The 15,267-nt window shown below is 40.8% G+C and overlaps 1 protein-coding gene across 2 annotated transcripts in view; it reads right to left on the reverse strand.

Annotated features, from left to right (window-relative positions):
• Positions 1–12,243, reverse strand: part of Maob (monoamine oxidase B) — a 157,674-nt gene extending 145,431 nt beyond the window's left edge. The window contains exon 1 of one of the 2 annotated variants that reach the window (XM_063245532.1): positions 12,108–12,243. Coding sequence is in view for 1 of the 2 variants with exons in the window: in NM_001172981.1 (NP_001166452.1) it covers positions 12,108–12,153 (46 nt within the window). In the remaining variant the exon portion in view is untranslated. 2 annotated transcript variants of the gene reach the window in all.
• Between the last annotated feature and the right edge of the window lie 3,024 nt (positions 12,244–15,267).

The raw sequence follows: 15,267 nt of genomic DNA on the forward strand, positions 1-15,267 counted from the left end.
TTTGCAGGGTAACTCTATCTGGGTTGGAGATTATTTTCTTTCAGGACTTGGAATACTTCACTCCAATCTCTTCTTGATTTTATGGTTTGTGTCAAGAAGTCTGTCATGATTCTGGTGACTTTTCCTTTATAGGAGATCTGTTTCTTTTCTCTGACAGCTTTTAATATTCTGTTGTTGTGTTGAATTTCTGGGGTCTTGATTATTATATGTCTGGGTGTAGATCTATTTTGGTTATAGATGGCTGGAGTTCTGTATGCTTCACTTATCTGAATATCATTTCTTTTTCCTGTGCTTGGGAAGTTTTTTGTAGTTATTTCTATAAATAGCCTTTGTATTTCATTTGTGGTCAAACCCCTGCTTTTTCACTCACATTTATCATTCTTAAACTATACTTCTTTGCATCAACTTGTAGCTTTTAAATTGTTACTTTCTAGTTCCTTGTTACTTTTAAGAGATCTCTCCTTTTACAATCCCAAGCTGAAAACCTGTCTTCAAGGTTTGAAAGTCTATCTTTAGTTTCTTTCAAGTGGTTTTGCCAGTTTTCAATGGAGTTTTTAATTTCCTGGTAATCTCTTTGAATCTGTTTCATGTATTCTAAATCTTTTTTATATTCTTCATTCAAGGTTTCCCTCATTTTCCTATTTTCTCTATTCTTCTATCTATGGTCTTCTTTAGGGGTGCTTAGCAATACTTTTATTGTGTTTCTCAATTCTTCATTTACCTGAGATAGTATTTCTGGTCTAATCTCTTTTATAACCTCATGAAATTGTTTCTTTACTTCAGCTGCCATCACTTCAGAAACTTCAGATGTGTGACTCCCTATCTCTTCCATGTTGACATCACCTGGACTTGCTCCTCTTAGTCTGGAGGCCAGAAACTGCTTCTTCCTCTTGTGAAATACCTGGTTTCTTCTAGACAAGTGGGTAGTGGGATCCCTGGCGCTTCCTGTGCTGGCTACAATTTCTCTGAAGTGGGACTAATTTTTCCAGCCAGGGCTGCCTAGGGATATTTGATGGTGACCATTTGGTGCACTGGTGTAGGGCTGTCTGCTGCTTTTCACCAGTGGCTGGTGGAGTGCAAGCAGGAGCACAGGGCAGGCTGCTGCCTCCCTCCAGAGCTGGTTAACAGCAGAGAGCCTCCACCACATAGAGTATGTGCAGGGGGCAGAGATGGCTGGGAATAGATTTAGGGAAACCTCATCGATGGCTGTTGGAATGCGCAGAGGAGTGGGACTCAGTCCAAGCAATTTCCACCTGCCTGCTCTGAGCTAGGAGTGGCTGAAGGAAGCTGGTTGCAGTTCTCGTTCTGGTCTTATCCTGCCTGACTCCAAAATGGCTCCCAGCCAATCACTCTCTCTCTCTCTCTCTCTCTCACAGAAGGACTGAGTCCTCTACAGTCACTGCCAGCCAGTGCAGTACCCTGTCCACTGCTCCCCTCTGCCACCACATCTCTTTCCAGAGGCCTTTGGGCTTGCCAGCTACCACCTTCACTGTGACCGTGCAACCCCAAGTTTCAACAGCTCTTCTGGCATGCTGGGTCCAGCTCTGGGTGAAAGCACTGCCAGCTACCACCTTCTACTTTGTTTAAATTTTTCTTTTTTACTCTCTCTGTGGGCCTCAATTCTCACTTTAGGTTCTTCCTGGGTCAAGGAGACCCACTTCCTTCCTTCTTGTCTTCCCCACAATGTTATATTCCAGCATCTGTTCTGTTTCTCTCAGAGGCTGTTTTCTCTGCTGCTTACTGTTTTGCCGTCTTCCCAGAAATCCCTTAATTACATAATTTAATTTGATTCCACTCCCTTGATAGGAGCTTCTCCAACTCCAGTGCTCTTCAATGATGTCTTCTAACTGGTAGTGGTTTGAACTGGAAGTATGCCCCCAAAGTCTCAGGAGCTGTACACTGAGTCTCAGGCTACTAGCTGAGTCACTATTAGAAGCTGGGTCCTGGTTAGAGGCTGGTTATTGGGCCATGACGTGGAGGGATGTAGCTCCTGTCCCACCTCCTCTCTTCTCTCTTTGCTTTGTAGCCATAGTGATGTGTTCATTTTTAATCTACCCAGGCCTTTCTACCATGCTATTCCTGCCTTAGAGACAGTTGATCATGGACTGAAAAGATAAACCTGCACTTTACATTGTGACTCTCAGGTATTTTGTCCCAGCAATGAGAAAGTGATTCAGACACATTTTAATACCAAGAGTGGATTCACTGCTGTGAATCCACTTATGAACCACCTGGCCACGTGATTCAGAAGTCTTTGGGACTGATTTGTGGAAGGAGTTTGGAATGATTTGAAGATGCTCTCTAGAAAAGCCTTACAATGCTGCAAGCCAATTTTGATGGAATATTTTGCCCTTAAGAAGAAAATGTATTTATTGTTCCTTTTAATAAAAGAAAGACATACATCTTTGGTGGATGGAACAACCAGACAACCGAGACCCAGGACAGCCAGGTCAGGTGTGCGGGCACACACAAACCTTTGGAGGGTAGAGTAACCATAAAGACCAGCAACGTGGAATTGTCTGAAACAGCATAGAGGAGCCAGCAGCCCCAACATTCAGGTGCTTAGATCAGCTCCACACCAAGCACGGTTTCCATGGCAAACTTGGCTTGAAGTACACAGCATATTTCTGGGATCTGACAGGGACACTATCACAGAACTGTAAACATCAGAGATATTTTACTACTTTTATTCTCCCTTGTTCGACTGATTGGCTATCCTTTGTTTTGTTGGATGCCATCTTGTTTTGTTTTGTATTATGTGGTTATTTTTGCTTTGAGGAGAGAGTTTATTTTTTTCTTCTTTTTCTCTTCTCTTTTTTGATCTCCTTTTCCCCTCTCCTTTCTTTTTTTTATTCTCTTTTTCTTTCTCTTTCTCTTTCTTACAACTTTATTTCACTGTTTAGGCTTCATATCTTTATTTTTTTCTACTGATACTCTTTCTTTCAACTATTTATTGAATTTGAAGTTTCAAGTGAGTAAACATTGTCTCTTCCCTTTCTGATTATTCCTTTGCATTCTGTTTTATTTTTCTCTCCTGTGATTCCAAGTTCCCCAAAACTCAGGAGAGCACACTTTGACCTCCAGCCTTGACTCTACTATATCTGACCACACTCGTGACTTTATCCTGTTGCCTACTCATTTTAATCCTCTCCCATCCCCCACAGAAGGGTAAAATCACTCCACTAAGGGGAAAATCACTGCATACAAGTACATGATATATGTTTGATTTTGTTATATAACTTTAGAATTTGCTCCTGTGGTCAGAGGTATCAAGTTAATGGTTATCATAGTTTATCAGCAGATAAGGTATACTTGAAACTGTTGATGGGAGTGTATTCTACTGCTAACACTGTGGATATCAGTGTGGAGATTCCTCAAAAAACTAGGATTAAAGGTGCCACTCTATTCAATTATTCTCCTTTTCAGTATTTTCCCTGAAGAATGAAAAACATCATACCACAGCAATATATGTTCACCCATGTTTATAGCAGCATACTTTGTAATAGCTAAATCTTGGAAAAATTCAAGTGTCCACCAACCAAGGAACCGTTAAAAAAAAAAGTGATCTTTTTATACAATGGAGTACTACTCAGCCATAAAGAAGGATAAACTGGAGACTATTATAGCTAAGTGGATACAACTTGAGACCACACTCATAAGTGAAATAAATCAGACTCACATGTGTAAATATCATATTGTCTCATGAGTATATAAAGCTGAAAGAGCAAATAAGATTCCAAAATGTACAATAGATATTTTGAAATGAGAAGAAACTGTTCAAAGGAAAGAGAAACTGGAACTTGAAACAGGAAAAAATAAGGAAAAGAAAAGAAAAAAAGTATATATATGCAAGATAGTTATACTACTAATTTCTATTAGTCATTGAAGTTTGTGTTTATATGGTTTAATCAATTTTGCATGCCTATATAATGTTTCATGCCTTGTAATCTAAACACCTACTTTGAAAACAGTAATGCACAATGTATTAACCATTGTTATTCTCCTACTACCTTGATTTTAAATTTTGTAGCATTGCTTTTATTGTTTTTTCTCTTTAAAATAGAAAACCTAAAGAAAGATAAAATGAAAGAAAATTCTAAATACAGTAAAATTTTCATTTCCAATTATAAAAATTCAGCAGGAAAGCTTAATTGTTGTTTATGATACTTCCTTCCTGGGTTGGACCTCAGCAAAATTGTGAAGAAAGCAAACTATGTCTTTGAAAACTACCTCTTACCCACTTTTGCCTCAAAATTTAGAAGACAAGTACCCTGATAAAATTATAGACAGTAAAGAGCAGGCTCAGAAAGTTTTAGTTGAGAACACACCATTGGCAGTTGGACTAAAGGCCACACATGCTATGATCTGGCAGAAAATTTGTCTACATTTTGTTCATGCCCATGGCACTTTCTGGGAAACCAAGATTAAGGATGGCTGACTAAATAATGTTGCAGAGAGAATTTCAAGGAAGCCAAATATTCAAGCTATGGATTTCACGTCTGTTAGCAAGTTTGTATTGATAAGCAGGAACAAAGCACCCATTTGAGATGTTTTTAGTTTTGCCAGAAAGGAAGAGCGAGTACTACTCACTCTGGAACAGCTGGAACAGAGGAGCGCTTAAGTGCTGAAAAGATTAATATTTTTAAAATGCCAAGTACTTTACATAGGGCAAGAAGAAAGATGCCTTGAGAGCATCTTAAAATCAGCAAGACCCTACCCATCACAAGTTCAAGAACCCCAAACTATAAAGCTTTCATTTGAGAAAAAAAATCCCTAGGCCTCCTGCTCAAAAAAAGGCTACGTAGGGCAATGGTTCTTCAGGATTTGTTTTGTAGTCTTCAGCAACTCTGGCACTCCAAGGTCTCTGCACCCATGATACAAGAAGGCCCTGGCTGCTATTTGAGCTGGAAACAGATGCTGGCATCATCCACATCATGTTGGTTTATAGACATGCAAAATGCAAGAGTTTTGGGGTCAGGAAGGCTTCACTCAGATTTCAGAAGGCCTAAGAGATCAGGCAGTGAGTGAAGCAGTGATAGGGAAGTCAAAATGCAGTAATTTGAAGAAGACAGGGATGTAGAATGTCTGTTGAGGACGGCCACAGTCAATGAGGAATGCCAGCTCAAGACACAAGCCTGCAATCAGTAATGCTGTAAACACATGCCTGCCCAAGTCCCTTGGAGTTCACATATTGTCACATCTTGCCTTAGGTGCAGGACCAGGAACCACACAATTTAATGTTTGCCCTGCTTGGATTTAATCTCACACTGTTCCTGTTCCTTTCTGTCTCTCATTCCTCCCTTTGGAATGGGAATATTTACCCAGTGTCATTATATGTTGGCAGTGTTTAAATTTCTTTTTTTTTTTTTTTAATTTTTACTGGAGCTCATAGTTAAGAGTTCATCTTGAATCTCAATGGAGACTTTGGCCTTGGGCTTTTCAGCAATACTGAAACCTTTCAAGACTTTAGTAACTCTTACAGGCGGATTAAATGCATTGTGCATAAATAGATGTGCATGAGTCTTCTGGGAGCCAGAGGTGGAATGTTGTGGTTTGAATCTGAGATGTCCTTCTAAAGCCTCATGTGGTCAGAAGTGGGGCCTGTGGAAGGCAATTGGACTATGGGGGCTCTAAAACTGAGTTGCTGTTAGGAGGTGGGACCTGGTTGGATGAGGTGAGACATTGATGGTGTGATCTCGAAGAGTATGTCTCCCTCCACAGCTGCTTCCTTCTCTCTCTGTTTCCTGCCCATGATGATAGGAGCAGATTTTCCTCTACCCAGGCCCTTCTACTATGCTATTCTTGCCTTGGAGCCAGCCAACAGACTGAAATTGCGAGGCAAAATACACCTCTTTTCCTTCAAGATGGGAGTGTCAGATATTCTGTCCCAGCAATGAGCAAGTAAATAAAACATAACTTAATCTGTTGGTCTCCAGTTCAGAATTCAATTATACATTGTTGTTGTTTTTGTTTGTTTGTTTGTTTGTTTGTTTTTTACTGTTCCTTGTTTCTATGTACCAATCTTGTGTCTCCAGCTACATTTTAGGTTTCCTGAGGCTAAGAGTTAGGTATTACTATTTTGCTGTACTTCTCTTCAGGAAATAAATGCATGCTGACTGTGGAAACACTGCTAACCAGGGCTTGCCTTTCTATGATATCTTAATTTACTAAGTTAACTGAAATGGCCAAAGGTAGATCCATTTTGTGAACATCAAAGTAGGAAACAGAAGCACATCCAAAGTATTACTGATTTTTCCTCCTAACCAGCACCATCTGTCAGATTACATTTCCTCCTAAGGTTGAGGGTTCATCCCTCAGGAGAGTAAATTTCTTCAAAAGAAGTGGCTGTGAGCTACAATCAGCCTATTGGCCTCTTTGTCTGCTATTCCTTGCATTTAAAACCAGGTGATCTTCCCTAGTAGATAAAATTCTAAAGGCGCTTTCATCTTCAGACCCTATTGATCTATTAATGAAAAATATTTTTAGCTTGGAAGACGTTTTGTCAGTTGTAAATTCAAAATTAGAAAGGAATTTTGCACCCTCAGACTTCTCTCTTAGGGGAAATATCTTTTATACAGGCATACTAGTAATTTCTAAGTTTAACACACTTGAAGCCTTTGTAAAAATGATAATGATGCACAGTTAACCAGAGCAAATCTCCAGAGCATTCTGTTATGGGAATAAAATCACTACTTCTTCAGATGCACAGTACATCTGCATGTGGTCTCTTATTTGGCTCTTTGGATGAGGAAGAGTATTTAATCTTCCATGTTTCCAAAGTTCCCTCAGTGGAGTATCATCACCCAGTGACTTAAAAAATAACAAAATCAACATTTATTGATTGATCCTGGAATAAACCAGAAGACCATTCCTACAGTTTATAATTGAGGAACTGAGGATGAAGAAGTAAATAACTTGCCAAAGCTGCACATTTAGAAGAATAGGTGGAATTCGAATTGAAGTTCCAGGTCCACGAAGCCCTTGTATTTAGCATCAAGATTACCCCACCCTTTCTGCCAGGAGAGACAAAATCAACTCCATTTTTTTCAATAGGTTTCCACCTGTGAGGTTTGCCTTTCTTTAGTTCAAAGACTTGAAATTACTTCTGTAAGATTAATTACTCTGTCTTCCTTAATCTTAGGCTCAGGCAAAGTGTATGGATACTAGCAAAATGCAGACAAACTTTCTGCCAAGGTATAACACACATCATCTGAGTCCAACATTCAATGCAGTTCTTCTTCCCTGCAGGAACATCTTGAGCCTGGTCTTTACCAGCAGGATTTGTGTCAGCTTTCTGGTCTTCTGAGCTCTGACCAGAATCTCCCGTCAAGTATTGCCTAAGGTGTTCTGGCTGTACTTTTTCAGCCGGCATTTTTGAACCTTTCCAAATTGTTCCCACAAATCATTCCCAAAGACTCCTGAACCACATGGTCAGCTATGGTTACAGCAGTGACCCTTCTTTTGGTACCAAATTCTGTCTTAGTTACTTTTTCATTGCTCATCCTGGATGTACATTCTTTTAAACCTTAAAAGAAGCTGGTCAAGTAGAGATTATGAATACACTGGAAAGACAAGATAAGGGCTGGGGATGTGGCTCAGTAGTAGAATGCTTGTCTTGTAAGTGTGAGGCCCTGGCTTTAAAACTCAGGACTATGAAAAAAAAAAGGGAAACATGTTGATTTAAACTTTTTCTTTAACAGCTGTCTTGATTTTTCTAAATCCAAAATTTCTCTTTTTTTTCCCCATTGAGGAGATGTTCCATCTTCCCTAGTTACTGTGAAGTTTTGAGATCATGGTACACATTCTAAAACATTTTTGTTTTGGGTAGTTTTGTACAGTTTTTATCAATCATTAAACCATCTAGTGAGGAAAGGAAAGCAATGAGGCAGCTGAAAAACAGGGAGGTTATGTAATATACTGGGTTAGTTATACAATAGACAAAGTATAAGAAACAGGATTCACAGCCAATCTGCCACTGAAGCCTGTGCTTAGTTAATATTACCAAGTTGTTTCTCTGTTCTCTCTTTGACAAATTTCCAAGCACGGCTACATAGTTATTATTTTTTAGAACATTGAAGTAAGTTAAATAGGTCCAGAGAAGTTCGCATGTTTCTTCACCAAATGCGAGAAGGAGGCTTGGCCATCAATACCTGGGGCCACATCTCCCCACAATACCCTTCAACTCACGATACTTCATGAACTGTCTTTGGCACTTCCTATCCAGACCAGTCCCAACAGCCAGCAGCTAGGATTGCTCTCTTGTCTGCACAGGTCACATGCCAGGTGTTGGTTACAATTTGGCACCCTGGTTGTGACATAGACCTCAAACTTAGTGCTTGCTACCCTCAAGTGACTGAATCTTTCTCCCAAGCCCTGCAAAAAGCTTCTTTCCATTTAATGTTGGCCTTTTTTAACTTTTTATTTTGATGATTGAGCAAGATCCACTCCAGAGTTGCAAAAGATAGTTCCCATGGTTCCACCAACCCAAACTCTAAAATTGAGACTTGGAACAGAAGCAATGTGGTGCTGGCTGACTACACATGAGAAGCATTATTTGCTCTACCAATCTCCAGAAATGATCTGTCCAAATTTCAGTAGAGATTCATTTATATTCCATATACATTACTAAAATGGTCTTCTACAAGTTCCTTGGAATTTTCTAAACATCAAAAAAGAAAGTTACACATTAACCAGCTATTCTCCCAGTGTTTCTCTTTATCCCAAAGACAGTGATTAAAATACATTGACAGCTCTTAAATTATCAGAAAATTGCCAGGATGTTCTAATCATTAAAATTTTAAAATTAGAAAAGAATTCAAAGACATTTGAGCATAAATCATTGCATCAATCCCTTACAGATTTTAAAATTCGATACTCTACACTTTTGGTTTTGGCTATTTCATTTCATATAGAGGCTTCAACTAAAACTTATCTGTCATCTACCTCTGTAATCCCAATTTCTTTCCCACATTTCCAAGTGCTAGAGTTGTCTTCCCAGCTGTCTTCCTAGTACCTTCAACTCTAGATGCCATCTTTTCGCAAAACCCATCCTCTCTCTTTACGTCCCTTTTTGCTAATGACATCTCCATGTACCCATTTATTTCATCTGCATAAGTTTGTCAATGAAAAATTGTCAGCACCACTCTGAACATGCAAGATGCTAAACTTTTGGGGAATGATACATAAGCCCCCCATTCATCCCAACTGGCCTTTTTAGTTTTGTCTCCCACCAGACCCCAACTTTCAACACTAAAATTCTTAAGATGTCCTAAACATGGTATCATGTTCTTTCATATATTGATGATATATACAAGTTGTTTAGTTTAAATGCTTTTGTTATCTAGTCTCTTAGTGAATTCATTCTTATTCTTTCAGATTCAATTCACTGCCACTTTTTCTGTGAAGACTTCCTAGATTTTCTGAGTTTTATTTTCTAATAGCCTTCCCTAGAATGTTTGACAAGTGCTATGAAAATATCTATAATAGGCCATTAGTTATTAATTGTTCGTGATTCTGTCTCCCATTACCATTTTTGAGGGGTCCAAGAGCAATGGCCAAATATAATTCATCTTTTATTTCTTTGGGGCAGGATGTGGGACAGGAAATAAATATTCATTAAATGAATGAACGATGAAAGGGACCCTCTTGTTGCATACATAACCTTCTTCAACTTTGTATTGCCTTTTTGTTGTTGTTTTTCATTGACACATAAAATTGTGCATAATTTATCAGGTAGCAGCTGATGGTCCGATACAGGGATACATTATGTAATGTCTAAATCAAGGTAAGCATATCTATTTCTCCAAACATTTAATATTTCTTGGTGGCAAAAATATTCAAATCCTTTATTCTAGTTTTTAAAAATATGTAGTACATTAACATCATCTATGTTAATCTATGTCACTGTACTGCACAGTAATAGAACACCTGAGGTCACTTCTCTTTGTATCTATATTACTTGTATTGGCTTTGTTTGAGTCTCCAGTTCCCCTGTTGGATTGGTAGTTCTTCCAGGGAAAGGACAACATTATCTGGTTTTTAATCCTCTACCACCACAGTCTTCTATAAAGCCTATTTCTTGAATAAATGAGTAAAACTCTTGTAGGACCTTGTGCCATATTTTATTTTATTTTTCATTTTTTTCAGTGTTGAAAATAAAACTCAATGCTCTACTCGTTATATCCCAAATATGTAAATACTGAGATAGCATTTATATATATTTTGGGTTTTTTCCTTGCATTCTGGGGATGGAATCAAGGCATCATGAATACCAGGCAAATGCTGTACCACTGAATTACATCCCCAGCCCCCACCCCATGCCAATATTTGATATTTTGCAAAGCTACTGCACACACATTGTATCATGTGCCCTCACAACAATGCTGTAATCTAGCTGTAACTAATAGTGTCATCTCCTTGTAGATGACTCAATGGAGAATGGCTAGGCCTTGAAACCCTGTTTTTTTTTTTTGCTTCTTAGAACAATGTTCCTTCCACAGAATGCTATCAGTCTTTTGTTCTGAACAGATTTGGGAAGTGAATGCAGAAGGTTGATCACTTCTTATACAAACACCAAAGCCCTTATCTCCCTCTCCTGCATAAATCTAACACAAATAATTTAAGTCAACTTGAAACAGTGTAACAGTCAAAAATACAATAGGGGAGGAAAAGAAGAATTTGAATCCATGAGGGATACTCTGGGTAAGAAAAGAACTTTAGGGAAAGAGAATCTTTAGTTTACATATATAAGGTAGGCTCAGCAAAAACAGTATAAGATCCACTTAGTAATATTTTCTAAAACATCTTGTTAGATATGCTTTTTAGTCCAAGTTCCTCTGGGAGAAAAGATGTCAAAAATACTTTTTTTAAAAAAAACTGAGTCTCTATCCAGGCTTGGCGAACCTCAACAGGCTGTGCTTATGCATCAGTGCATCAAGTCAGAGACCCAGCAGAGGGGAGCCCATCAGGGCTGCTGGACAGAGGTGGTAGCTGAATTTCTGAGCTGCCCAAAGATGAGGCAGACTGGAGTGAAGGCAGTAGCACAGGACCAGGGGCAGCTCCCAGCATCCAAACCTGGGTTTCCTTTCCAAGCACAGAAGTGTCCACCTCTGTCTTGCCATCCTCACAGGGAGCAAGGCTGGCCCCGGTTCCTGGAGGCTGCTTAAAATTTGTTGTGGATGAGTCTTAGACCACACATTTCTGGGTTCCAGAGGTAGCTGAAATACCAGGAGAGTCAAAACATCCCCAGGGGTCTGCTAAATGCACTGTGCTGGGAACCCTCCTTACTCCTTCTGTGTCCTGCACCCCAGTACCATCTGCTTGATCCTCTACAGAGCTCGAGTTCCTCCACTGACCCTCTTCTTCCTTCTGAGTTTCAGGGCTCCTGATGTGTCCACTGGTCACTTCCCTTGCAAAAGTAACAGACTCTGTCCATTTTCTTGCCTAATATGGGCTGTATCAGAGAGCCTAGTTGTTTCTAGGCCACCCTGTGCTTCGGGTGGGGGAACAGGGCAAAAAAGGTTGGATCAGAAAAGAAGCGCTTGCCAAAAAGGTCCTGCAGGCTCAGGTAGGCCCATGACAATTGGAACCAGAAAGAACTCACGGAGTCTGGAGAGGTTCTGGCAAGGGATCAACCAGGGTTCAATCCCTTTCTCCTGTTTAAAGCTATTTTCCCGACACCAAAGTAACAATATGTGCCTGCCTGCTGCAAGCTAGGGAGAGTGTCTGCGTCAGATTGAAGCAAAGGACTGATCTTTGCAGCATTCCCCAACAGGTGCCCCTGTCTCCCTGTCTCCGTTTTTCTTACTGCATAAATCCCTGCAAGAGCAGGCCTTTCTGCGAGAGAAATTCAAAGTTTAGCCCCAGGTCTGCCACAAGCATCTAGTCCCCAGGTTTCTGTGCAGGGGGACTCTAAATCCTTCCCCCAGGGCGAGTTCACTGTGTGGCGCGTGAGCCCCGCTGGAACCCTGCCATTGCGAGCTCAGAGCTCAAAGTGTGGCTCTGGGCTCAGCCTCAGCCCTGTAGCCGCCCCTCGTGTCTCTCTCGGCTGCGCCGCCACCTGTCCGAGTGCGGCGATGGGAGAAAGAGAGGGCGCAGCTGCCACTGACCTGAGATGCCGCCCCCCACCACGACCACGTCGCATTTGGAGTTCATGGTGCTTGCCCAGCTCCAGGCCGCCGGGGTGCCTGCCGCTCCGGTCTCTTGGGCCTCTATCCCTGCCCGCTGCGCTGCGCACTGCCCCCGCGCACTAGCGTCTTAGCCAAACGCTGTATTGCTGGCCCCGCCCGCAGCCGGGTGGAGCCCATGGCCACCGCCCCTTTCCGCAGCTCCAACCCCCCCCCCCCTCCACAGCCCAGGTTTGGGAAGGGCGGGAGTCCCTGCTGACAGGTGACCTAGGATCGCAGAGTCCCTCCCCAGAGCCACTACCCTTGGCCTTGTGGATGGTATCTTCCAATCAGTCTCCCTAGTGCTCTACAGAGCCTTAGGGGAGGGGAACAGATGGGGTGTCTTCCACCAGCTCCCCAGTTAACCTTGGTCTGGAGCAAATCATAACACAGTGCTTTCCAGATACTAGGCACTGTGCTCAGTGGTTCAAGTCTGATTCCTGTTCAGTCTTACAACCCATTTTACAGCTGAGGAAAGCAGTCAAAGTAGTGAGAAAACCCTGACTGTGAAAAGAAAGCCATGTACCAAAATAACCCCTTGTACCTGATAAATACATACAATTAACATGTGTCAATTTATTGCAATAATAATAAAAGCCAGGAAGATTCTGAGACTCATTTCAAACCATCATACAATATTACCATTATCTTGACAGATAACAGGTAGAATTCTCAGTTTCCAGACGTTCACTTCCTTCTGTACTCCCTGTGAAAACACGTGAGGAAGGCACCTCATTAATGGGATAAATGCAACCTTGACAGTGCCTTAAATTTGTTCACTTTTACAAGTGATCAAAACACTGGCTATGGAGACATATGTCTGTAGGAGAGCACGTACTTAGCATGCACCGGCCCTAGGTTCCATCTCCAGCACCACCTCCCCAATACACTCACAAAAAGGAAGGGACAGGAAGGGGGAGAGTAAAAGGGGACGGAGGGAGGAAATTGTTGAGGCTGGTATACAGGAGGGTTGGTGGGCAGGGAGGAAGCCCTCGATGAGCAGAGCGGGATTTAGAGTTCCCCTAAATGAGCATGACATGTTATTTATATGACCCTAGGATGTGAGTCTGGGATGCGGCTTTTCTAAATATATTATTGCTATGGTTGGAATCCAAAATATCCCTCTCCAAACATTCACTGATTTTTTTAAAAGAAAAAAGAAACAAACACAAAAAAGGTAGAAATAATGCACAATTTCTAAACAAAATATTAACACTAAGAAATCACTAAATGACGTTACATATTATCCTCTTAGAAATAGTTGTTCAAGTTACAAAATCAAAGCATAAAACGTGGATAGACACTCAGACATTTACAGTGCAAACTATTCTGTTCAATGATCCAATGAAAACTTAGTAATATGTTCATCTATCTTACACACTTAAACATACATACAGTTATCTTCTTTAGATCACAATCAGCTCCAGAGTCACTGGTTTTAAGGCTTGGTTGCTGATTGATAAGCTTTAGGGCAATGGATTGGATCATTAAGGCTCCAACTTTGCCAAAGAGATCAATCCATCCATGAGTTCTTAGCTCAAGGAAACCTGTTGGAAGGTGGGGCCTAATTGGATAACATAGGCCACTGGGAGCACAGCTCTGAAGGGTATATTTTGTTCCCAGTTCCTTCCTCTCTAGTTGTCTGGTTCTTTTTCTCTCTGTCTGCTTCTTGGGTGCTATGAGCGGAACAGCTTTGCTCTACCGCACCCTTCTTTCACGATGTCCTGCCTCAGTATAGGCCTAGCCAACTACTGACTGAAGCCTGCAAAACTTTGAGCTAAAGTACGTCTTTTGTCCTTAAAGTTCGTATTTTCAGGGGTTTTCTGTTGTTGTTTTGTTTATTTATTTTGTTCTATATTGTTTTGTCACAAAAACATAAAGCTAAATAGCTCAAAGAATGATTCAGCATGGTTATATTTGCTCAAGTTCGTGTGGTTTCAGGTAAAAGAGTCCTACTTCTTCAGTGCAGTAAGAAAGCCACCTATAAGAACTGAAAGTGGGAAGAAGTAATACAGTGTGACTTTTCAAGAAATAATTGGATGAAGTGCTTCTTTTCAGCCTGTGAGACTGGCTCCAGGGAATGGATGGAATACTATTCTACTATAAATAAGGGAAGTTTTGAGTCATATTGTAGCTTGTATATAGATGCCCCCCAAGCCTCCTGCAGTCAGAGATGGGGCTTTTCAGAGTGACTGAATCTAGATAGTGTGAGGCTGTGTTTAAGGATGCCATAAGGGATGAAGGATGCCCCACCCTGGATGTGAGTGCTACTAGCCCTAGGGCTCCTGTTATCTCTTTCTGCCTTCCTACCTTCTGCCTACCATGAACTGTTTCTCCTCTACTATGCCCCTCTGCTATCCCACCCTGCCTTGGAGCCAATCAACTATGAACTGAGACCTCTGCAAACTGTGAGCTGAATAAACTCTTTCCTACTTTAACTTTAGGTGTTGAGCATTTTGTCTCAAGAATGAGTAAAGTTACCAAGACAAGATATTTGTTCCATTTATGTCCATCTGCCAATAAGATCAAGAGAGGAACCATGGTTCCATAGTGTCTGGAGAAAACTCATTGGCAAATGGCAAATGGTCCTCAGACAAAAGTAATCAATTACCTTGTGTTCTATGAGATACAAAATGGGGTGAACTAGAACCCCAGCTTTAATGGTTAGGAAATAGGGCCATAAAGGGTCCCTAAGGCCACTTTTCTAAGGCCCACAAACAGGCAGTCATGTAGATCTGTTCAGGATCTTCACTGTTGCCAGTGGGATAGCTCTAGAATCAGTCTTCTCCCTCTGTATCATGTTGGGAAATGAAAAAGTGCTTCTCTCAATTTTTTGAACATTTAATTTTATACGTAATAAAAGTACTAAACATCTCACCTATAATTTAATGATGAAGGAATTACAAAAAGGTGTTTTATTTCTATAACCAGAAGCAGATTTATAATGAAGCCAATGAAGCTAAAGTCTCAGAGCCTTCAAGGGTCCTTCCTGGCCCTAATTTTATTTTATCTTATTTTTCATTGTTTATTTGTGATGCATAATGTCTGCTTTCTTGGTGAGTATTTGATACATATAAATTACACATCTTTATTCTCTTTTGTG

Source organism: Cavia porcellus, unplaced genomic scaffold, assembly GCF_034190915.1.
Source record: "Cavia porcellus strain 051 isolate PalLab524CR breed Dunkin Hartley unplaced genomic scaffold, mCavPor4.1 scaffold_3, whole genome shotgun sequence".
Classification (NCBI taxonomy): domain Eukaryota; kingdom Metazoa; phylum Chordata; class Mammalia; order Rodentia; family Caviidae; genus Cavia; species Cavia porcellus.